Source organism: Neofelis nebulosa, chromosome 7 (genome assembly GCF_028018385.1).
Source record: "Neofelis nebulosa isolate mNeoNeb1 chromosome 7, mNeoNeb1.pri, whole genome shotgun sequence".
NCBI lineage: Eukaryota > Metazoa > Chordata > Mammalia > Carnivora > Felidae > Neofelis > Neofelis nebulosa.
Window position 1 is genome coordinate 137,987,392 of NC_080788.1, and position 23,048 is coordinate 138,010,439.

The window sequence follows — 23,048 nt, forward strand, 5'->3', positions numbered from 1 at the left end:
AGATGCTCCTTTCATACGTGGGTGCCAGCTTGGTTTGGACCTTCCATGGCCTGGAGAGAGGCAGAAGGTGGGCCAAGAGCTCCTAGAAGCCTCGGCTCACTCGGGATCCTCCTCCTTGAGGCCCTAAATGCCTCAGATGTCGAGTTTGACCAGGGCTAAGCCTGACACAGGGACCTAGACAATCCCCCGCGGGCCCTTCCCTCCCTTCCTCAGCAAAGACTCCTCACCTGCTCCCCGTGGAAGCACACCTGGCTCGGTGATTCCTGCCCTGAGTGAAGCCTGACAGAGCTTGGAGCGAGCACTGGATGAGGAGTCAAAAGTCTGGGGAATCCAGTCTTGCTGGGCCACTTTGTAGCTGAGCGGTACTGGGCACTTCTGTTACCTCTCCGACTCCGTTGGCCATAAAAAACCAAAGACCAAAAGCAAATAGGGGTGTGGGAGTACACATCCCCACGACCACATGCATGGTTCCTCAGCAGAATGAATTCAAAACCGGCTCCAGAGTCAGGCTGCCTGGGACTGAATCCCACTGTGTGCTGAGTGGTTTGGGGCAAGTACCTTACTGTCCCCGTGCCTCAGTTTCCTCATGTGGAAAACAGGGATCATAGAGATGACAGTAATAGGATCTTTCCCCATACGCTAGTTGTGAGGAAATTAAGTAGGATAATATGGGTTGAGTTGAGGACAGTGCCCAGTATACAGTAAGTGCTCAATAAAAATTAGCCTCTGCTGTTATTGCTCCTCGAGCCATGATTAAACCCCAAATTCCCCACCTACTAAATGATACGCACTTGTAAGACACAGATGTTTATCCAATAGCCGAGCCTGGTGCCTGGGGCAGGAGAGTGAGCGTGGGAATGGGGATGGCTTAATACACTCCTGGAAATATTAACACCTGTAAAATGGGCACATGCAATACACTGGACCCCCCTTCCCCGGAAACCCTCCCTCCCCCACCCACAGCATCTCCTCTAGGGGTGGAGGGCTGGTGAATGAATGTTTGAATGATACATATTCCTGTGTTTGATGTTCAGTAATAACGAGCTTGTATACAGGCTGAGTCACCAAACCTGATTCACGTCTATGCCATACGTGCAGAGCCATGCAATTCCAGAGGCACAGAATCAACGATCCTAGAAATTAATTCATTCAACAACCATTAATTGAGTGCCTGGTAACCTACTGATTCATGAGTTGGGAGTGGGTAAAATATTATTTAGAAGCTACAGAAGGGCAGGCAGGTAACTTAATGTTATTGGGCACGTGTTCCCTAAGCACCTGTCCTCTGATCTTGAGCAAACTATACTTAGGTGGCCTTGTTTAGGGAATTAATGAGAGCCAACTAATCTTTCAGAAGACGTCAATTTGCAGTTTTGGTCAAAAGCCCTTCAGCCTTTACAAACTAAAACCTGTCTTTCTGGGTTGGGCAAACTCCTTTGCTAGTTAAAAGCCTTCGATGTCTTTAAAAGGGGGCGGTTCCCTGTCAAAGGGGCCTTAAAGCATAGGCGGAAGGCGAGTGAAGTCCCACCCACTTTCTGTGACGTCCTGTGCTCCGACTTCTGATTGCCCGTCTCAGACGTCAATAACGGAGCGTGTGTCTTGCTGGGACACAGTGAAGGTCTAACCTGTGGTTTGCGGAGCGGTCGGGTGTATTCTCCGTTCGCCCCCACGCCCTCGAGGCCCCCGCCTCGACCTACTGGCGGAGCCCGCCAGTGGTTCCTGCGGCGCCCTCCCGCACCGGATCGCTCCTCGCTGGGGCGGGACCTGTCCCGACGGCTCCGGTCGCTATGGTCAGTGATCGTGGCGGGGGTGGGGAGGGGAAGCGGGGCGCTGTAGGTAGGCTCGCCGCCCGGGCGCAGGTGCGCTCGCGGGACCGGGGACCAGCGCCAGATTCGGCCCCCAGCGCGGGTCCCGCAGTGTTCGGACCTCTGGGAATAGTGAGTCGGGATGGATGTTGGGGGCCCCCGTCTTTCTTGGAAAGGCCTTGCAGGGCCCGGCAAGGGCCTCGCCGTCCCCCGTGGGTGCCCAGGGAAGGGGACCCAGTCCGGCCTCAAGGGCCCCCAGTCCCTGGCTCTCACGTCCCCGGTGTCCCCGCGGGTGCGGCCTGAGGGCGCAAAGTTGGCGTCCTCCACGGGAGCCAGGAACTGGGAGGCTCCAGGGCTAAGGGTCGCCCCCTTTGTTAAGTAGCCCCTCGGTGGGCAGCTCACGGCCTCCCTCACCCAAGGTCTCTGCCATCGGAGACCTCCCCCTCCAAGCCCCACAAGTGACCTAGGTGCTGCCGGAGCAGCTGGTCGCTGGACATCCTCCGCCTCCCACGGATCAACAGGTGGTGTTTGCAGTTAGGACCCACATGGAGAGGCTGCCTCAAGTTGTGAGGCACGTGAATTAGGGGTCCAGGCAAAGGAAAGACTGGAGGAACCCCCGATGCAGAGTACTGTTGGAGCAGAAATGGCCCCAGAGGCACTCTGAGCCAGGCCAAACCTGGAACTTGGGTAGGTGGGGAGACTGAGGCCCAGAGAAGGAAGGGGGGCTGGGACTGATTGTCGAAGACCTGCGACTTGAACCCAAGCCTCTTGACTCCCAGTCCAGTGCTCTTTGTGTTACATTAGTCCACCTTCCCGGTCGCGGGTGGGGGCGGTGAGGGGTCAGGCAGTCTGCAAGGGAGACTAGGTGTGTGATTCCCGGAAACCCCTTCCGTCTTGGGGCCCCTGCTCCAGGGAGCCTGTAGAGCGTAAGGGCTCTTAGGTGGCTTGGGGTCACACAGCCCTGAGTTCAGATGCCACCTCCACCCCTTGGAAAGCCAGGAGGCTTTGACTGGTCTTTCCACCACTCCCCCCACCCCCGCGCCCAGCACTGTTTTGCACATCTGTACAATGGGCCGCCCCGAGGACCCTGCCAGTCGCCGCGTGTGGAGAGCTCGGCCCAGCTAACTAGCTCTGTCTGTTTCTGTGACAAGAGTCCTGGAAGTGGACGTACACAGATGTCTGGTTCTTCTTGGCCTCCTTCCCTCCCTCCCATGTCTGCGCAGGGAAATGGTCACCCCTTCAGGATGCTGCTGGGCCGGGGCACGGGTCAAAGCCTGGTCATGGCCTGACACATTCTGCGTCTGGCGTGGGCGGCCAGGTCACCTAAGGCGGGGCTGTCCTGACAAACCAGCCTGCTGCTGGGCGTGGTGGAGGGCCTCCGGGGCATCTAGAAGCATCCACTTCCTGCTTCTACCCGGTGCCCAAGGGTTGCCCTGGCCCGCCTGCACCTGGAAGGGGCCAGATGCTTCTGTATCGCCCACTAGGGAGTGGCAGGGGCTGGGGTAATGATGGGTTTAAAACGCCACCCTGGAGCTGAAGGCTGGCATGCCTTCTGGCCGCCATTGGGAAGCTGAGAGGGCCGGGAGGGTGGGGGCTGGGCACTGAACTTTTGGGCCTTGTGCTACACGGGGAGGCCCCTGACTCCACTTTCCCCCTGACCTGGATTCCCAAGACCGGAAGTAGGAGGGCAATGGGGTCAAAAAGCACCAACCCTTCACCCCGTGATGGGGAGGGCTTGGGTGCCTCGGAGAGGGGTGAAGTGGTTAACGCTCCGAATAGGATGCCTGCCTGGGAATCACGGGGTGGGGGAGGGCTGCGCAGGGTCTGTTCTCTTTTGCTTACCCAGCATTTATTGAGCACCTACTGTTAGCCATGCACCGTGCTATGTGGGCTGTGTGGTGGTGATGTTTCCACGTGGTGTGAATGGTGCTGGATGTGTGGGGAGCAGAGGAATGCCCTTGGGAAATAAAGCGTCTTCTTCCCTCTCCCGTTTCAAAGTCACTGGGCTAAGCTTGAGGAAGGGTCCCAGGGCCCCTTAGGAAGGCAGGGGCCCGGATGAAGTCCGGGCCTGGGGCTGCCGCTGGCAGGGGCTGTAGGTAGAGGGGGCTCACTCAAAATGCATTTAACATTTGGTGAATAAATGAGTGAGGGTCCGAGGCAAACAGTAAAACCACAGGGCCCTTCGATGCTTTGTTCTTTTATTTGTCAAATAAGCCCCCGGCAGGCACCCTAGTCAGGCCCCGTGATGGACAGAGGTGAGTCAGATTAAGGGCCTGACCTCTCGTAGGAACTCACTGCCTGTTGGTCAAGACAGAGCTGGACACAAGCAATTCCTGAGCTACTGGTCATGGCCTAAGAGGCCTGACCGAGGGCTTTGGGAGCACGGCAGGAAGCTGGTGCACTCGGAGGGTGCAGGGGATATCAGGGAAGGCTTCACAAGGGGGTCTTTTGCATGGGGTTTTGAAGCATATACAGGAGTGTTCAGGAAGGATTTGAGGAAGAGTACATTCCAGGCCGGGTGGGACAGCTTGCTTAAAGGCCTGGAAACTTGGCTAAGAATGGAATATTCTGGGAAAGGTCTGTGTGGATGCAGGGAGCTGAGAGGAGGGAAGAGAGAGGAGTCTAGACATGCAGGTCGAGTCAGAATGTACTGAGAAAGGCTTCACAGGCTATGCTGCGGGATCTGGGTTTTATTCTGCCGGTGGGAGAGGGAGCGAGAACCGTAGTGTATTTCTGACAAGGAAAAAGGTGGTTGACTTGGATGATGTCTCTGTCCACGCAAAGGATACGGGGTTGGAGGAAGCCAGGCCGGATGAGACCACCTGGGAGAATAAGGTCAGTGAGGCCGATGTTGTAGGACCCGGGAGGTGGTCGGCGGAGGGTTGCGTCTCTTCCGAAGTGAGGGAAGCCCCTGGAGGGAATTGAGGGAGGGAAGCTGTGCCCTCGGCCGGATTTCATGTTAAGCGGCCTGCGCTGGCCGAAAGGGGGGCCGGAGCAGAAGCTAGGAGGTCAACGGGGCGGAGAGTGGCAGCTCGGACGGGACCCAGAAGCAGAGCCGACGGGGGTCCTGGGTTTGGCGTGAGCTCTGGCCGGATGGAGGGGTCTTTTGGGGAGCTGGAGCCCCCTGGCGGGGAGGCAGGTGTGGAGCGAGAGAATTCTTAGGGCTCGGTCATCGGGGGATGCCGGCCAAACATCCTGGTGGCTGGTGGCCGTTTGAAGCCGGAGCTTCAGGGAGAGGTCAGGGCCAGAGATGAAGATCTGAGGGTCCTTTACGCGATGTTGTATGAGGGCCGGTGTCAAATGAGGGGTGGCTGGGGTCTGAGTTCGGGGTCTCCGCGAGGTGAGCCAACAGCTGTGAGCCAAGAGGGGCGGGAGCCCAGATGCAGGGCCTTCCCCGTTTCCTTAGCTGAACAGCCGAGAAGGGGCATGCGGGTGCTGGGCTGAGCAGCAGCCCCCTGAAGATGTCCACACCAAATCTCCAGAACCTGGGGATGGGCTCCTTCACGTGGCAACAAGGGCATCACAGGTGTGATGAGGTTATGGGTATTGAGATGGGCCAGTGCCCTGTATCACCCAGGTGGGTCCAATGATGTAATCACAAGGGTCCTTATAAGGCGGGGTTGGGTGGGGAGAGCGACGTGAGGGAAGCGGGAGGGCCAGAGTGAGGAGTCGTGACAGTGGAAGGAGGGGATCACGAAGCCAAGGAGCGCAGGTAGCTTCTAGAAAGGAGAAAAGGTAAGGAAATGGCTTTTCCCCTAGAGCCTTCAGAAATGCAAGATAATAAATCTGTGTGGTTTTTTTTTTTAAGTTTATTTATTTTTGAGACAGAGAGAGACAGCATGAACAGGGAAGGGGCAGAGAGAGAGGGAGACACAGAATCGGAAGCAGGCTCCAGGCTCTGAGCCATCAGCCCAGAGCCCAACGCGGGGCTCGAACTCACGGACCGCGAGATCGTGACCTGAGCTGAAGTCGGACGCCCAACCGACTGAGCCACCCAGGCGCCCCTAAATCTTTGTGGTTTCTAAGTCACTGAGGTTGTGCTAGCTTGTCACAGCGGTGACAGGAAACCAGTTCAGGGCACTAGGTCTTTCCTAAATCTTTGGCCTCCAAACATTTTGATCACTCACCCGTTAAAAAATTGATCATTCTGTACGTTCACGTATTATACGTCATACCCTAATGTAGACAGTTCAAAGGGCGTTCCTTCCAGCTCCGGCAGCAGTCACGGTGGAGATCCCGGCCCCAGGCAGTCAAGACCAGGCCTGGAGCCCTCGGGGTGCCTCTGGAAGCAACGAGGACCTTCTGGGAGGAGAGGGGGGGTGGGCCAGGTTCTGAGCCCTGTTGGCAGGTGGCCCTGGAGGCTCTGGCCTCTACTGTGAAGGAGCTGGTGGCTTGAGGTCAGGCCACGCGGTGAGTTGGGGCTTCTGGGGTGCTGGGCCTGGTTAACGAGACTGAGTCAGCCCACGGTCAGCCTTGCTGGTGCAGCAGCCGTGGAGGGAGGTCCGGCTGGCTGAGGGCCGGCCTTGGCCGCCAGGGCCCAGGGTCGGCCTGTGAGAGCCCTCCTGGCACCTCAGAGCCTGGGCTAAGGGGTGTCCACAGATGCTCTAAAGGGTACGTTGATGGGGCGGTGGTGATAGAGGCGTGAGCCCGAGGCCTGACAGTTGAGGAGCTGGTGGGATGTGACAAGAGGGCACGTGTCAGGGCCAAGTAGCTTCTGTTCGTGGAGGGTGAGAAGGTGCAGAAAGGCAGCCGGGTCTGTTGAATACTTTTGATGTGCTGGGTGAGCTGCGTCCAAGTCCCTACCTGAGATCGCCACACTGTGGGACCTCAGGCAAATGGCTCGACCTCTCTGTGCCTCCGTTGCTGTTTGTAAAACAGATATTGCGAGGCTTAAATGAGATAATCCACAGCACCTGCCATAGTGAATGCCCAGCAGAGGTGGCTTCATTCATTCCCCAAGCTGTCACTGAGCACCTGCTGGGCACCAGCGGCTGTTCCAAGCACTTGGGGTCCACACACCCGTGAACCAAAGTGACCAAGGACCGTGATCTTTTGGGGTTTTATTCTCCTACTGTTTCGTTTCTCCTGAAAGCCCAGGGAGTCTGGATTCAGACCCCGAGCTGCACCTATTCCAGGAGGAGCCTACTGAGAGCTCATGGGAGGGCAGGGGTCTTGCTTGGGGTCACACGTCATGTCATGAGACGAGCCTTTAGGGCTGGTTGGACAGAGCTGCCAGAGCCCCTCCATTCGGCTCCGCCCCTCCCTGTCCTGCAGCCCATGTCAGCCCATCCCATCATCTCCCGGGGGTACCTGGAGATCCTCGAACAGCGCTGGGCACGTGGGGTCCCCACGGGCAGGGGTGCAGAGCTGTGGGATCAGACCTCCCCATCCCCGCTTGAAGGCATCTTCTCCAGAAGCTTTCAGGGCTTCGAACCAAAGTGGCTGGATGTGTGGATTGGGGTATAGGTGGAGGGCTGGTCTGAGGCTGGTGGAGGCAACTCTTGGGGCTACGTGGCCGGGTTTTCAGTCTATAGAGAGGCTTTGGAGAGAAGACCAGAGGAAAATGGGGAATCTGCCTTTCCCTGAGTTTGGAGGGGGTGTAGACTCGAGGCGGGATCTGCTCACCCGGGTAGGTGATTTAATTTCCACCTGGGTTCTGAGGCTGCAGGTGAACACCAGGCCAGGGAGTCCGTGTCCAGGCTCCCAGTGTGGACTCAGACCTGGTTTGAATGCCAAACTCACATGCTAGCGGGGCTGGTTCCCAGGGCTGCTGGGTAAGAGCCAGTGATAGGAGAAATGTCCTTTTCTCCCTTTGAAATATATGCCTCGACTTAACCTGCTACACGCCATTTCCGAACAGAGTTGCCAACCGCCTGACTTATTTACCATCTATTTGCAAACCAGCAGTTAAGGGCTAAAACCGTAGCAGGGGGCCTGATTAGGTCTGACAGGACATTTTCAGGCGTGGCCTGTCCTTTTTTCTGTAACATCCTGGAAGTTTTCAGCCACGATTAAAAAAAAAAAAAAAAAAAAAAAAAGCATCAATGAGAGTTAGCCGGTGTCAAACCCAGAGCATTCTACCTGATTTATGGGCCAGTAAATTGAGGCTGTGCCTGGGTTCTCCCTGGAGTTTGAGACTAGTTTTTCCCCAGAGCTGTGACCAGGGCCATGCTGGTGGGGAGGTGACTTCAGCTGACTTGGGCCTTCTGGATGCCTGCCAGGCTGGGACTTGAAGGCTCCAAGGTAGAAACCCTCTTGCCCACCCCTCCCCCGCCCCGTAGCCCAATAAATACACCTGTGGCCACTAGGGGGCGCTGGAGCTAACCCGAGGCTCCATCACCCGTGGTAGATAGAGACCACTGGGCAACCATTTGTCAGGAGGGCTAAATCTTAAATAGTACTGAGTGAAGAAAAATAAAAAGGCCACGACATGTGTAGAATAATATGTATACACGTTTAAAACACATGCAAACATAAAATAATGTAAAAACAGGAAGGAGGACAAAACAGACCCTTAAATACAGAAAACAAACAGGGTTGCTGGAGGGGTGGGGGGGGATGGGCTAAATGGGGAAGGGGCACTAAGGAGGACACTTGACCGGATGAGCACTGGGTGTTATACATTGGGGATGAATCACTAGATCTACTCTTGAAATCATCGCACTATAGCTAACTAACTTGGATGTAAATTAAAAAATAAAACAAAATAAAACGCATGCAAACAGAAAACAACTCCGTGGTTTGAAGAAAACGAATACATTCCACTTACATGAGGTCCCTAGGATGGGCAAATTCAGAGACCAAGAACAGAATGGTGGGTGCAGGGACTGGGATGGGGGCGTGGGGTGCAGGGAATGAGGAGTTGGTGTTTAATGGGTAAAGTTTCAGGTGGGGATGGAGAGAAGGTTCTGGAAAGGGATGGTGGAGATGGTCGCACAACAGCGTGAACATACTTAACCAACTGTACACTTAAAAGTGGCTATGGGGGTATATCTTATGTTGGGTATATTTTACTGCCATAAAAAGACAGGTACCTATTGACCGACATACCACAGGAACCACCCATAGAAGATGGGGCTTGGCAACGGGAATGAAGGGGAAGCCAGTGTTGACTGCGGGTCTCTCTAGCCCCAAGTGTGATGAGCTTGGCTCTCAGTGCCGAGAGCAACCCCCCCCCCCCCGCAAAGTGCTATTTGACAGTTTCCCTTTAAATTAAGCTTACGTAAATTTGCCCAAAATGCCAACTTTATTATTTTTTTTAAATGTTTATCTTTGAGGGAAAGGGAGAATCCCGATCAGGCTCCCCACGGTCAGTGCAGAGCCCAGTGTGGTGCTTGATCCCACGAACCGTGACATCATGACCTGAGCTAAAATCCAAAGTCAGACACTTAACTGACTGAGCCACCCAGAACCGGACTTTTGTTAGTGAGGTGGTTAATGGGACTCTGGAGTAAAATAAGACTGTGGGCGAGAGGGTGCTGCAGAGTCAGGGCACCTGCTGTGTTTAAACATACTTGGGTGCCACCTTACTTTTCCCCCCAGGCAGCAAAGGTGGACTTCCTATTCTGAAACTTACGGGGTCCCGTGGGTATTTGCTCCATTAGCGCACAGTAGGAGCGCAAAATCAACTGCTCGCCAGCAACTGTTGTCATGTCAGTAACAGAAATCTTCTGTGATTTAGAATAGATCAAATCGCGTCAACTTTTAAAGATACACCAAGGAAGTTAATAAAGCTGGCTTGTTTCTTAAGTAAGCTCTGTGCCCAACGTAGGACTTGAATTCATGACCCAGACATCAAGAGTCACAGCTCTATGGACTGGGCCAGCCAGGTGCCCCCAAAGCTGGCTTGTGTTACAACTAAAAAGGATTACAAATAAAAATGGAATACTTGGGGGCATCTGCCTGGCTCAGCTGGCAGAGTTGTGACTCTTGATCTCCAGGTCGTGAGCTCGAGCCCCACACTGGGCATCCAGCTTACTTAAAAAGAAAAAGAAAATGGAACACGTTTAGGCTCCCTGCTCGCTGGTCAAAAGAGGCTAGTAGAGCATTAAAGGCATTAAAGGTATACTAGAAGCCAACTTTCTCCTTGGCGTGATTAGGTTGGAAGGGAATTGAATAGAGAATAACTTTCCCTCCACATGCCTCAATGTCTTTTAACCCCATGTGCGGACAACACCTGTAAACCGTCTCTTGTTCCCCCCGTGACGAGTGTCCTTGGCTTGGGGGATACTGCTAGACCGTGAGCTGGTAGAGAGCTATGCTGTCTGCCCAGCTGGGGCCACAGTCTAGCAGCCTTGATCCCTCAGGAGCTCTGGCTGCCCAGCAGTTTGGGCTTGGTAGAGCTTCCATGGGTCTCGGTCAGATCTGCATTAAATCCCTTCCTGGCACGAGGGACCTGACCTTGTCAGTAGAGCGGGTAGGGTAATTGTTCTCGGGGGTTAAATGTGCTAACGGGGATATGTAAGGCTCTGTCCCGGACCATGGCACGTAGTGGGTATACAATCATGGCGCCTCTCCTTTCCTACATCTTGGGCTTAGCATAGCAGCAGAACATCAAACCATTCTCTGTGTATTGGCTTTCAGCCTTACGGCCACAGGATGGCTGCTGTAATACAGACATTGCATCTGTACTGAAGGCAGGAAGGAAGAGGAAGGGGTAGGACCTGTGAGCTTGGTTCCTTTTATCTAAAACTGAAAGTCATTTTCTACCACTCTGCCTGGAGTAAAACAGGAACCCTGTTACGTAGGGAGGAAATGGGTGGTGACCAATGGAAAAGCAACCCCGCAGCATCTGCCCCCAAATGGTTATTGGACTTCCGATGGTTTCCCTGCCCCTGTCATGTCAGAGCCGACGTGAGGAAGGAGCCCGAAGCTAAGTTAATTTTGCAAAGAGGGATGGATATGGAATGGAAGCTTCCAGAAGGAAAACTCAGAATCTCTTCCTCCCACCCCCACCCAGGCATTTGCAGGGCCTGTTTCCTCCTTTAGAAACCCTTTTTCTCCTGTTCTTCTTGGGACAACACAATCCTCCTTCTCCACTCTTAGGTTTTTCTCTGGTTGGCCTGACTCCCCCCACCCCCCCACCCAAATCCAGGAGAAGGCATGTTTGGGGTCACCAGAAAGGGAGAGAAGGAATATAGTGTGAGCTCAAGGGAGCCCAAGCCGGACTTGGATGGGGTGGGGCAGCCAGGGAGATTTCATGGAGGAGATGGCTTTTATTCGTTTAACAAACCTCTCATCCCCTGCCCTGTTCCAGGCCCTGTGAGGGGCCCTGGGGAATCAGGTCGATGTTCTACACCAAGGGAGGCCTATGTGGCTTCGGAGACCTGGATGGCAGGGAGCATCCGGGCCCCGAGAAATGTCCCGAACCAGCCAAAGCGCTCCTCTGTCCTGGCTGCTGGGTACAGGAATCAGAGCCAAAGAAGCTCACCGTGAGACAGAAGCTTGAGTCCGTCCAGTATGGAGACGGGTAGCCCTGCGAGTCCCTTCCAACCTCATCATATGATCTCGTGACCCAGCTCCCTGCTTCCGGTGGTGATCTTTGGAGAAATCTAATCATCAGAAACCCAGCCGCCTTTCCAGGTGGAAAGGGGCTTGTGACCTCAAGGCTCCTCTGTGAGCCCTGTGGTGCGGAGCTGAGGTCACTGTCGAGTCCATGGGGAGGCAGAGAGGCTGCCCAGGAAAGGGCCGCGCGGTTGGAGGCGGAAAGTCAAAGTGGTGACGACTCTGTCGAAAATGACGGCAGCAAATTGATGGGAAACTGGATTTCCATTCCCAGAAATCCCCAGTAACCCCAACCTTTCACCTGCGTGCTGTGGCGTAACTTTTCTCCTTGGGTTGTTTGAGTGCAGGTACCGGGGCCGCTTATCTTAAATTCAACAACACATGGTTTTAACACCAGTTCCTCTTCCGTTATTTTCGTGCTGAGATCAGAGCCGTTCTGGGGGTGGGCTGGAGGCAGGGGTGCGTCTCCCACTTGTCTGGGCAGGAACAGCATGAGGCAGGGAGGAGGCTGCCAGGGAGTTGGCTATTGAAACGGAGAGGTCTCCTGCCCTTACCCTGCAGATTTCTTCCCGGCAGAGCCCCGCCTCTGGGTTGGAGCGGATCGACTCCTTCCGAGCTGCAGTGTGGACTGTGACCGGTAGGTGGCGCCTCTGCCGGAGGTTCTCACTTGTTTCTGGCTTGTCGCACAGCGCTCGGGGCGAGCTGGACGGTCAGGAATTGTTGGCAAACAAAAGAACGAATGAATGAGGCAGGAAGGACAGGAGACGAGGGGACACCTCATGCTCCAGCATGAAGGCTTACTAGGTTTGAGGGGTGATGCTCTAAAATGAACCCAGCCGGAAGTTATTGGATGGGGCGGACCCCGACTCCCTTGTCCAGGGAACAGGGCATCCAGGATGCTGGGAGCGTCCTCACGCGTGCCTTTTGTGGGAAGGTAAAGTTCACTAGGTCACGTGACTAGCAGTTCGGAGGCCTCCTCCTTGGTGGAAGTCCATCAGTTGCTTTGAAATGGTCACAGCTTTGCTGCTTTTTCTTTCAGAGTGAAACATCTTTCGACCTAATATCAGAAAAATGTGACATTCTGTCAATTCTTCGGGATCATCCTGAAAACAGGATTTACCAGAGGAAAATCCAGGTGAGGCAGAGGTTCAGGAGGAGAGGATCTTGGATCAAAAGGGCTGGAGCTGGGACCAGAGGTGAAGGTGCCACTTTGAAGGCAGAAAGGCTGAGCACTGGGGCTGGGCTCCAGGCAAATTAAAGGGCTCCCAGAATATTTCGATGTTGGGCATTTGCCTTAATGAGAAATCTTTTAGTTGCCAAAACAAACACCCAAAGAAACATAGTGATTTATTTTAAAGCTAGGTGCTGTCCTAAGTGCTTTACGTACTCACTGAGACCTCGTTACGATATTGCAGGGTCAGTACTTATGGCATCCATGTTTGACGGCTGAGGAAACCGAGGCCCAGAAATGAGATGACAGGTCCACAGTCCCGCAGCTAGTGCGTGGACGAGCTGCGTTCGGACCAGGCAGCCTGGTCTCTCTCGCCAGCCGCATCCATAACCACGGCGTTAGGCCATCTCTCGGCGGGGAAGGGCCACTCCAGCTGGGCTACGCAAATGGGGAGTTTGCTGGAAGGATGCAGGGACAGCTCACAGAACCAGGGCAGTAGGGGGAGCCTGGGTGCCGTCCGTCTCTGGGGGGCGGCAGAACTCTGCTTCTGTCCTGCGGCCGTGGGGAGCACCCCCGGGGGCAGGGGCTGGGTGGCACAGACCCATGGGCCCTGGCGCCCACTCAGGAGAGGAGGTGGGGTTCCCCAAGGAGCATGGTCTTCCTGCCGGCCTGCCTGGGATGGGCCCCGTCAGCTCCAAGCCGCCTCGTCGCTGTGGTGGGAGCAGGGACTCCCCGGCGCCGTGAAGTCCATGCCCTGCTGTCAGAACCCTGACTATAGCCCCACGAGGCAGCAAAGGGGACTCCGGGCCATTTCATGGGCAGTCAGGAGCAGAGCCGGAGGTGGGTGGCGTGGGGAGGCCGCAGCTTTTGAGAAATGTTGGAAGGACTGGGTGGACGGTTGGTTCTGTCTGCGGAGGCCTTTTCTACCGGCTCTGCAGACTCCTGGCCCTCCAGTCACACCCCACCCAAGGCCTCCGCTCACCCATGCCGCCCCCGCCACGCACACCACTTCTCCTCCAGGAAGCCTTCCCAGACTTCCGAAGTCTGGTGTAGATGCCACTGCCCTGAGACGCCCCCGTGCTTCCCCTGTTCTGTCCGTCCGTCTGTCTCCCGCAGACTGTAGGCTGCCTGAAGGCGGGCCATGACTCCCGCCCGCCACAAGGACGTGCTCAGCATCGTTTAACCTCTGTGATGAAGCCGGGAGACCGGGAAGGGGCGGCCGGTCTGAGAGGACCGGGGGACACGGGGGCCTGGGTCCCCACAGGACGTGATGCGAGGGTCAGCGGTGTTGCGGATGTCCCCATTTCCTTCTCTGCCCCACAGGAACTCAGCAAGAGGTTCACTGAGATCCGCAAGACCAAGGGGGACGGCAACTGTTTCTACCGGGCCTTGGGCTATTCCTACCTGGAGTCTCTGCTGGGGAAGAGCAGGGACGTCCTCAGGTGAGTGGCCTCGAGGGAGCGCCGGGCCCCGAACCCCACCCCACCCCCGCCGGGCGGCTTTCGCGGGCACAGCCCGCCTCACCCAGGAGTGGGCAGCCGTGGCGGAGGTGGGGGCAGCCCGACGGCCGGGGGTGGAACCAGTGAGCTCACGGGTGCCGCCAGCCCTCTGGCCCGAGTCCGCCTGGGTGGGTCGCGCCGGCTGCCTTCCTGAAGATTCCAGGAGAAAGCGAAGGAGCTCTGCCGGTTTGGCCGCCCGTTTCTGGGTGCGCGTAACCAGGCGTCTAGCTCGTCAGGCCTGGTTCTTGACGGGCTGCCGAGGAAGGCCTCTGTCCAGCAGCTGCCCCCAGAGCGACCCTCTAGGCCTTTGTCTGGGCTTCGGTCAGGGCTTCTCTAGCGTCACCATTTGTTCAACCCGCCTGGATCCTGTCGGGTGTGGTTCTGATCCAGTCTGGGGCAGGGCCCGCGGTTCTGTTTCTCTTGAGCTCCCGGAGGCACCGCCGCTGCTGGGTCTCAGACCACACTTTGAGCAGCGAGGAGCTAAGAGACCTGCTTCTTGACCTTGGAGCTCTCACTGCCCTGAGAGTCTGATGGCCACTCTGCGATGCATACGGGACCAGAGCAGACACAGGTCACAGAGCACCTGGGTTGGATCCGTGGACCCTGGTGCCAGACCCACTTTGCCGTCTCCCCGCAGCCCTGAGGGTTGAGACAGTACAGTACAGGGGTTTCCCCCGCCACCCGTGTCCCCCAGAGTTGTGCCATGCCGAGGCCCGGGGCCCTGAGGCCAGACCTCACTCTCTTGCTTACCTGTGTGACTTTGGGCGAGTTACCCCGCCTCTCTGAGCCTCCGTTTCCACCATCTTTGGAAGGTGGATAATTTTGCACACTTAGGGTGTTGTTGGGAGGACCCAGCACGGTGATGCTGGCAAAGCCCGGCCCTTATGTGTCTGTACCAGCCCTGCATGCTGTTTACCTTCACCCTACACTCCTTCCAGGGCACCCTCTTCCCTCCCTGCAGTCACCACCCAGCAGGGCATCACAGAGACCCTGTTGCAGGCCCTGGGGATGCAGCAGAGAAGAGACAAAATTCCCTGCCTGTGGAGCAGGCAGGCCAGCAGAAAAGAGAACATGTGAGGTGCCGGGTGCTGCTCAGTGTCGTAGGAAAAAAACTAGGCGGGGAAGGCGGCCCAGTTGTCTGGGGCTGGGGGGTTGCAGTTTTAAGTAGGGGTTGGAGGTGAGGGGTGGGGGGGGCTCGTGGGCCTCTGTAGAGACCTTGAGTCTCAGCTTGAGTGAGATGGAGCCGCTGAGGGTTTGAGCAGAGGCTCGCCTGGCCTGCTACCCGCAGGACAGACTGGGAGGCTGCAGCAAGGAGCGTGCTCAGGGAGAGGAGAGGACGCTGGCTTCGTGAGCAGGTGGAAGGAATTGGTCGGGTTCCAGATTCCCGTGGGGGTGGCTGGTGGCTGTGGTGCCGGAGCTGAGGGGAGCCCAGGAGGGCTGCCGGGTGTTCGGCCTGAGCGTTCCCAGGATGGGAAAGCCGCTTGCCGCAAAGGGGACGAAGGAAGATGGGGAGCTCTGTTCTGGTGATGCAGGGTCCAAAATATCTGTGAGCCTTCCAGCGGGGGTATCCAGGGGGCAGTAGGATGTACGAGGTTCGTGTTACCCCGTTTTACAGCTGAGTACACGGAGCCTCAGGAAGGTTACAAGACTTGCCCAAAGTCACACGGAAGCTGCCTTACAGCCTAGAGAGCCTGTGTTCCACGTCCCAACGCTGTCCTCCTTGCCACACTCACCTCAAGGGGTGGGAGCCCCGGCTGGGGTGTTTGCCCACTTGGCTGGGCCCGTGTGCCGCTCCTCAGTGCTTGGTACGGGGGGTGGGGGGTGTTCAGCAGTCAAGGCGAGGAATGAATGTGGGAAGGCGGCCGAGGTTCAGGGAACCCAGGGAGGGAAGGGGGCCCAAAGCCTAAGAGCAACTGCCAGCAGGGTGTTCCCCACGCCTGCCCTGGCCACAGGCCTTCACCTCCTGGTCTAGAAGTGCCTGCTCCACACACACACCACCCCCTCTCCCAAAATGAGGCACCTAAACCACCTCCTCATGCCATTAGTCCCTCGTGACACCCCCTGACCCGGGTCCCCCATGTCCCGCTAGAGTCTGGCCTCGCTTCTCAGGGCTGCAGTTTGGCCAGTGCCAGCCGGTTCCCTAGAGCCTCCCCCCGCTCCTTGTGTGGGCCACTACCCTCCCTCCAGCCCAGTGACTTGTCACTCATCATCTCCGCTGCTAAACTGTGTCTGGGGGGTGTGGCAGCTGCTGGGCTCCTCACCACACCCCCACGAGTACCAGCACTGGTCTCAGAAGGGGGCTGTGCCATTGGGGGCCCACGGTGGGAGCAGACAGGGGGATCAAGGGCCTTTGGACGGGTCTGAAGGATTGTCAGTGCCGGCAAAGGTTTAATGGCCGCAGGGCACGAAGGCCCATTTTGTGGTATAAATACTCCTGTTGTGACTAGTTTTCAAGCTACTGTCAGGGGTCGATGGGGGGGGGGGTGGGGGGGAGAAACACAAGCTACAGCATATGTCGTGCAGTCCACGACAGACGGACAACCTCGAAAGCAGAGATAGTTAGGAAACTGAGTTTGGATATTTATCTGTGTGTCTCAGTAGAATTCATTTTATCGTTGAGTTTACATACCTTGATTTTTTTTTTTTTTCTTTGAGAGAGGGCACAAGTGAGCGAGGGGCAGAGAGAGACAGAAGCGGGGCTCGAGCCCAACTGGAACTCCTGAACCGTGAGATCATGACCTGAGCCAAAGTCAAATGCTTAATGACTAAGCCACCCAGGCAACCCCTACATACCTTGATTTATTTTTTTTAAATATATTCAAATGAGAGAGACTATGGGGCAGAGAAAGAGAATCCAAAGCAGGCTCTAAGCTCTGAGTTGTCTGCAGAGCCTGATGCACGGCTTCAACTCATGGACCACGAGATCATGACCTGAGCCGAAGTCGGCCACCCAATTGACTAAGCCACCCAAGTGCCCCACCTTGATTTTTATTTTATTTTATTTTATTTTTAATGTTTATTTATTTTTGAGACAGAGAGAGACAGAGTGCAAGTGGGGGAGGGGCAGAGAGAGAGGGAGACACAGAATCTGAAACAGGCTCCGGGCTCTGAGCAGTCAGCACAGAACCCGACGCGGGGCTCGAACTCACACACCGCGAGATCGTGACCTGAGCCGAAGTCGGACGCTCAACCGACTGAGCCACCCAGGCGCCCCCCCACCTTGATTTTTAAATAACGGCTGTTTAATAACTGGCTGCCAAATCTTGGAAATTGAACAGTTAGCTATTGTGAGTAGGTACAGGCCACGGGGACCGGTGCTATGGAGTGAAATGCGAATGGGAGTGGCTGGGGAGGGTGGGGGGAGGGAGGCTGAAAAGTGAAAAGGGAGGAGAGGTTGGGGAGCTAGGCAGGGCCCACCCCGCCAGACATGCCAGACATTTGTGCTGAGGAGCCGTGTCCTGAGGGAGAGGGCTGTGCTAGGTGACTCCAGAGGTCCCCGTGAGGGGACCAGGAGCACAGGAAGGCTGGGAGTGGCCCAGGCCGCAGATGGTAAGGATACGGCGGGAACCATGGGGACGGGAAGGAGGGACAGAGTTCAACATGACTGGGAGTGGATGGTGATGACCCCAATCTCCTATTCTGTGAAATGGGTATAATACCCCCTTTCCTGGGATCGTACACACTGGGGAGGACAGCAAAGTCCGTGCGGGATCCACAGGGAGGTGCTGTGAAAGGTGGGCATTCAGCTATTAGTGACACGCGCCTCCTCGGGTGTGTGAGGGGCAGCGGGTGAGAGCGGGAGGCACTGACCAGCACAGCTGTGCTCCAGAAGCGTTCCACGTGAGCCCCAATCCACCCCCTTCAGGTTCAAAGAGCGCGTCCTGCAGACCCCAAATGACCTTCTGGCTGCCGGTTTTGAAGAGCACAAGTTCCGAAACTTCTTTAATGCTGTGAGTCAACCTGGGCAGGACGGCTGAGGGACCAGGTTCTCCCACACTGGCCGAGCAGACAGCCGCCGGCATTGGCCAGAGCCCGTCACGGCCCACGGCTCTGTGGCTCTGCCCGTCTGGCTCCTCCCAGCTGGGGAGGGACTGGCACTTGCTTCCTGCTTGTGGGGATGTGGGGGGACAGGGCCCTGCCCTCCTGGAGAGGAGGTACCTCCTTTGGGAGGTAGCTCTCAAGCTGGAAACTTCCCCCAGCCTCCTTCACGCACTCCCTCTCCACCCTACTCCCCTGACCCCCTCGTGAAGGGGGCGAGGGGGCAGGGTTGGAGGATTCAGTTCCGAATCTGTAAATAAGAACCCCAACCACCACAGTGATGGAAGGAGACCCCAACTGCTGTTCCCCAGACATGGCTCTGGGCTGAGGCACTCATGGCAGAGTACCCTTCTTACTTTGGTCCCAGATCGATTTAGTTTGGTACCTCAACTTGAGGATTTAAGAACAGAAATCCACACGGAGGGGAGGATCCTGGGGACAGGGCCCCTCGGAGGAGGGCAGGGCTTGCCCGGGCCTCCCCTGACTGATAGCCCATGGCGCAGTTTTACAGCGTGGTGGAACTCGTAGAGAAGGACGGTTCGGTGTCCAGCCTGCTGAAGGTGTTCAATGACCAGAGCACCTCCGACCGAATCGTGCAGTTTTTGCGCCTGCTCACCTCGGCCTTCATCAAGAACCGCGCAGACTTCTTCCGACACTTCATCGATGAGGAGATGGACATCGAGGACTTCTGCACTCACGTAGGTCCTCAGGGTCTCAGGCTTTGGGGACTGAGTCCCCAGGCCCGGGCTCTGCTGTGCAACACCCACCTCCCGGGATTGTACACACTGGGGAGGACAGACAAGTCCGCGTGTGGGCTGCAGGGAAGTGCTGGGCAAGGCCCTCTGCCCTCAAGAGACTTGAGCACCAGCATCCCTAGGCAGGGGACCTGAAGTCACGGCTGCATTTGTAACTGCAGAACAAGACGAGCAAGCCAGAAACAGACCCTACCTGAGCTGCCTGAACTGTGTGGCTCTGGGCCAGTACTGTCCCTGCCTGGGCCTCAGGTTCTCCATCTGAGAAGTGAGGGCCTCGGATTGGACCGTTTACAGAACCGCAGAGTAGCAGCCCCAGAGTCACATTTGTCCTAAGATGTGTTTGGCCTATGATGCATTTATCTGAAAGCGTAGCCAACATTTAAACATTGGGCAGTTTTCAGGACGAAGGGGATTCCTCTCCAAGATCCGGCTCTCAGGGCCTTGTTCTTGCGTGGCAACAATCAGCAGGAGCCGAGGGGCAGGCACCTGCCCTAGTTATGGGGGACCCACTCGCCAGCCTGCCACCATCTCTGCCTCTCTCTGTTGCCTCTTCAGCATCTGGACTCACTCGCCTGGCCTCTGTTAAATCCCTTCACGCCAGTCCTCTTCTGCTCTGACGTTCTCTGGTTCTGTGCATTAACAAGCCAAGCTTAAATATTCCTGTGCCCCCTTCCCGATTCCTCAAGGTAGTATAGGATGCTCTTTCCACACACACCTAGACCCCAGAATCCAGATCTAGATTCAGGCCTCGCAGTCCTAGCAGATTCCTGGCTGTTACCTCCTCCCTGATGAGTTGTCGTTAAGATGACCTCCCAGCACAGACGCTGTGACCCGGGGCCACCAAAGCCAGGGCTGGGTTTCTCCCTTGTCCTCCCTCCTAAACTGGGTTTTTGCATCTTGGCTTTTGCAGGAAGTGGAGCCCATGGCCATGGAGTGTGACCACATCCAGATCACAGCCCTGTCTCAGGCACTGAACATCGCCCTACAGGTGGAGTATGTGGACGAGATGGACACGGCCCTGAACCACCACGTGTTCCCCGAGGCTGCCACCCCTTCCGTTTACCTGCTCTATAAAACATCCCACTACAACATCCTTTATGCAGCCGATAAATGTGAATTACTTTTAGGACACCCTGTGGAGCCTGCCACCTAACGGGACTACATTCCAAATGGAACATTCTGACTTTTCAGTTTTTTAAAGCAACTTAGACTACAGTTAGAAAACGTACAGCCTTTTGGGCCAAGTGACCGGCAATGTGGCCCACCCGTCACGGACTGTGGTAACTTGGTGATATTCTTAGTATTTGTTTTCATGGAGGATCAAATGCTAACTCAGGGCTACAAAGCCAGAATCCCTGGCTCTGCTCTCAGGTCCCTGAGACCCTGGGGAGGTCACCTCCCCTCTCTGGGCCTGTTTCTTCATCTGGACAAGGATGCTGCCAGTGCTGACATTCTGTTGTGTAAAAAGAGGGTCCTCTGGTGTCCTTTTCACCAGGGGTAGTACCTCTCTGTTGGGAGGAAAAGCTCAAGATCGGCCGTCCTCGGTGACTTACCAGTTCCACAAAAAAGAATCCAGTCCAGTCAGCTGTTGGACTGGACTGTGGTGGATGGCGGACTGAAGCACTGGCCAGTTGAGGCCAACCTGAATGTAAGGACTTCAGCATGGTTCCAGACATTCACGATGGGCCTGTTCCCTCCCCCTAACTTGAGGGGAAAAAAAGACTTTATGCCAAAGTCTAGAAAGGGGCCTTCAGCATGAAGCTCAAGTTGCTGTGGCCCCTCTACTTCTCTCAGGTCCAGGACTGCCTGCCCCTGGGCAGGCCCTTCAGGATTCAGCAGCCAGCCCCACCTTAGCACAGGCTCAAGGAACACTGGGGTCTGAGACCAGGAAGTGGTCTCACCATCCCCATCACAGCCTGCAAGTAGAACCCAGATAATCCTCCAGGTGGAGACCCCACACGCAGCCATAGACTCCAGCTGGGCAGGGCAGATGAGTTTTGCAAGGCTGTCTGTGGCTTTTCTTTTTCCCCCTTCTTGGTTTGTGGGCTGGCGGGAAATCAGGTGGGAAAGAATGGAGACAAGACAAGGAAATGGGGAGTAGGGGAGATTTCTGTTGTGGAAACTGCCTGGAAGCCTAGAGCCCTGGCTGGCAGTTGCCTCCTTCATCCGCCTGGACCCGCCCCTTAACATCTCATCACCTTGCTGCCCCAGGACCTCAAAGAGCCCTGGTTGATTTGGGGTACAGGTGGCGAGCTCTTACAGGGGGTACTTCCCTGACTTAAGGACTTTACTCACAGGTTCCATTCTGCAGGGATTCAGGAGAATCCACTGGTGCTACAGTGCATGTCTGCTGCCAGCCAGACCATGCACAGGAACTAGGCAGCAGACTGCTCCGAGGTGGGGCACACAGACTTCTGCCTTTGTGAAGACAGATGTTAGGGTGCTTTAATTCCAGGCAGGGACCCTGGTTCCCCTGCAGCCCTTAGCTCGAGTTTAAACCCAAGGGCTCACGCTCAGTGATTATGTCACCTTTCCACAGGAATGTAAACCTGACCTTGATCTCTGAATCGGTTATGGGCCACCCTGCCAGGGTCTATGACCAATACACTGGAAGAAGGGGGATGGGAAGGAGGACATTACAGGACTTGTGACTATCAGGATCACCATATTCAAACTGAAGGGTATGAATACACTACCGAGCTGAATGGCCCTGCTCCGAGGGGCTGCGAGATGGCCCGGGCCTCCAGCTGGGCTCTCGGGCACAGCATTAGTAGCACTGGCTGCCACTTCTCAGGATGTGTGGTGTCTTCACAAGAGCAGATTTCTCTTTGGCAGACCGGCTGGAGAAATTCCCTCTCAGACTTCCTATTCTGTGCTTCCAGGTCTGAGAGTCCACCAGTGCTCCTATGGGACCCTCTTCCCAGGAGAGATCCTACTAGTTTAGAATCAGAACGTTAGAGAAAGGCAAATGATGCTTATGCTCTTACTCTGCACTCTCCCCTTTTTTCGCAAAACCACTGGCCCAATCCAAGCCATGGCTTTCTTCCTTCATGTCTGCACTCAGATCTTCTATGAAGGCAAAGCACCAGTGGAGAAAGGAAGTTGCAGAATTCAGTAACTTGTTAAGATCCAATCATTCATGGAAATCATTTGGCCTGTCTGCAGCAGCCAGTCATGCTGGCATGACTTTTCTGGATAATTCTCCACCCCACCTCACAAAGCCATCTCTTTCCAAACTAAAATGAGGCAGGGAAGTTGCTTTGAGAGTCTGTCCTTGCAACTGCACATTTATTACTTTCTTTCCAAAGGGAACTTTATAAATGGGAATGTTTAACAACAAAAAGAACAAACTGTCCTTGCTTTTAACTAGGTTCCTATTTTAAGCACAGAGGGGCTCTGTACCCAGACCGCCTGGGTTCAAATCCCACCTTTTCACTTACGAGCTATTTGACCTTGGCCAAGTACTTCACCTCTCTGAGCTCCAATTCTCACACTGGTGAAACAATACCTACACATCACAGGATCACTGGTTAAAGTGGAACAAGACTGTGAGGAGAGCTTTGAGACCTGACACAGTGCTCTACAAGTAGGGGAGCAGCAGAACTCTTGCTGCAATGTGGAGAAATGCCACCTTAGGACGGAAACTGGATTCCCAAAAGGGAAGTGTCAGGAAACAGTAGACAAGGCTAAGAAACATTCTCACCCCGACCAAAGTGGGGACAGGAGCTGTGACTGAGTAGCTACCCTGGGTGGGGGAGCCCAGGTCCTGTGGGGTATGGGCCAGGCCCGACAGCTTCTCCAGCACTTGGTGGAAACGTTTTCTTAGCATTAAAATGGTTTCCGTGACAACTTTTGTCCTAGTTTCTTAGTATTTGGTACCTGGCATGCACTGAAGATCAGCTCTCCCACAGGGCTTCTGTGTATGAGTAAATCAGCAGGGGAGAGGGGCTCCTCCTCTAGTGGAAGGTCCAGATACTCAGGATGTTCTGCCCTTGAACTGGAGGTGCCAAAGAAACCACAGGACTCCCCAAAGCTTTACCTCAAGTCAGAGAGAACTGCTTGGGGGGCTAACCTTATCTTTAAAAACCTACCCCTTTAGGGGCGCTCAGTCGGTTGGGGGTCCGATTTCAGCTCGGGTCATGGTCTCAGTTCGTGAGATCGAGCCCTGCGTCGGGCTCTGTGCTGACAGCTCGGAGCCTGGAGCCTGCTTCCAATTCTGTGTCTCCCTCTCTCTGCTCCTCCCCTGCTCACACGCTGTCTCTCTCTCAAAGATAAA

General features: G+C 55.6%; 1 protein-coding gene and 1 long non-coding RNA gene across 4 annotated transcripts; one reads left to right on the forward strand and one right to left on the reverse strand.

Moving 5' to 3' along the window:
* Nucleotides 1-1,576: 1,576 nt before the first annotated feature.
* Nucleotides 1,577-23,048, forward strand: OTUB2 (OTU deubiquitinase, ubiquitin aldehyde binding 2). 2 transcript variants are annotated; one of them, XM_058740169.1, is made up of 6 exons: nt 1,577-1,790; nt 12,349-12,444; nt 13,804-13,922; nt 17,845-17,929; nt 18,521-18,715; nt 19,683-23,048. In XM_058740169.1, exons 1-6 carry the CDS (start codon nt 1,788-1,790, stop codon nt 19,923-19,925), a joined length of 741 nt encoding a protein of 246 aa, XP_058596152.1. In that variant the 5' UTR covers nt 1,577-1,787; the 3' UTR covers nt 19,926-23,048. The 2 variants fall into 2 exon arrangements, with proteins under 2 accessions (XP_058596152.1, XP_058596151.1); XM_058740168.1 differs by lacking the exon at nt 1,577-1,790 and adding an exon at nt 11,998-12,243.
* On the reverse strand, nt 5,633-11,250 carry LOC131517688 (uncharacterized). 2 transcript variants are annotated; one of them, XR_009264746.1, is made up of 3 exons: nt 11,236-11,250; nt 7,116-7,344; nt 5,633-6,668 (listed from the first exon to the last, which is right to left on the reverse strand). It is a non-coding gene; the product is annotated as an uncharacterized LOC131517688 (long non-coding RNA). The 2 variants fall into 2 exon arrangements; XR_009264745.1 differs by lacking the exon at nt 11,236-11,250 and having other exon boundaries at nt 7,116-8,050.

Excerpts from the sequence above, each read along its gene's own strand:
- OTUB2 (XM_058740168.1), top strand. The coding sequence starts at position 12,136 with ATGAACCCAGCCGGAAGTTATTGGATGGGGCGGACCCCGACTCCCTTG. Across the intron at positions 12,244-12,348 it reads CGCGTGCCTTTTGTGGGAAG|AGTGAAACATCTTTCGACCT; the intron begins GTAAAGTTCACT and ends TTTTTCTTTCAG. Across the intron at positions 18,716-19,682 it reads TCGAGGACTTCTGCACTCAC|GAAGTGGAGCCCATGGCCAT; the intron begins GTAGGTCCTCAG and ends TGGCTTTTGCAG.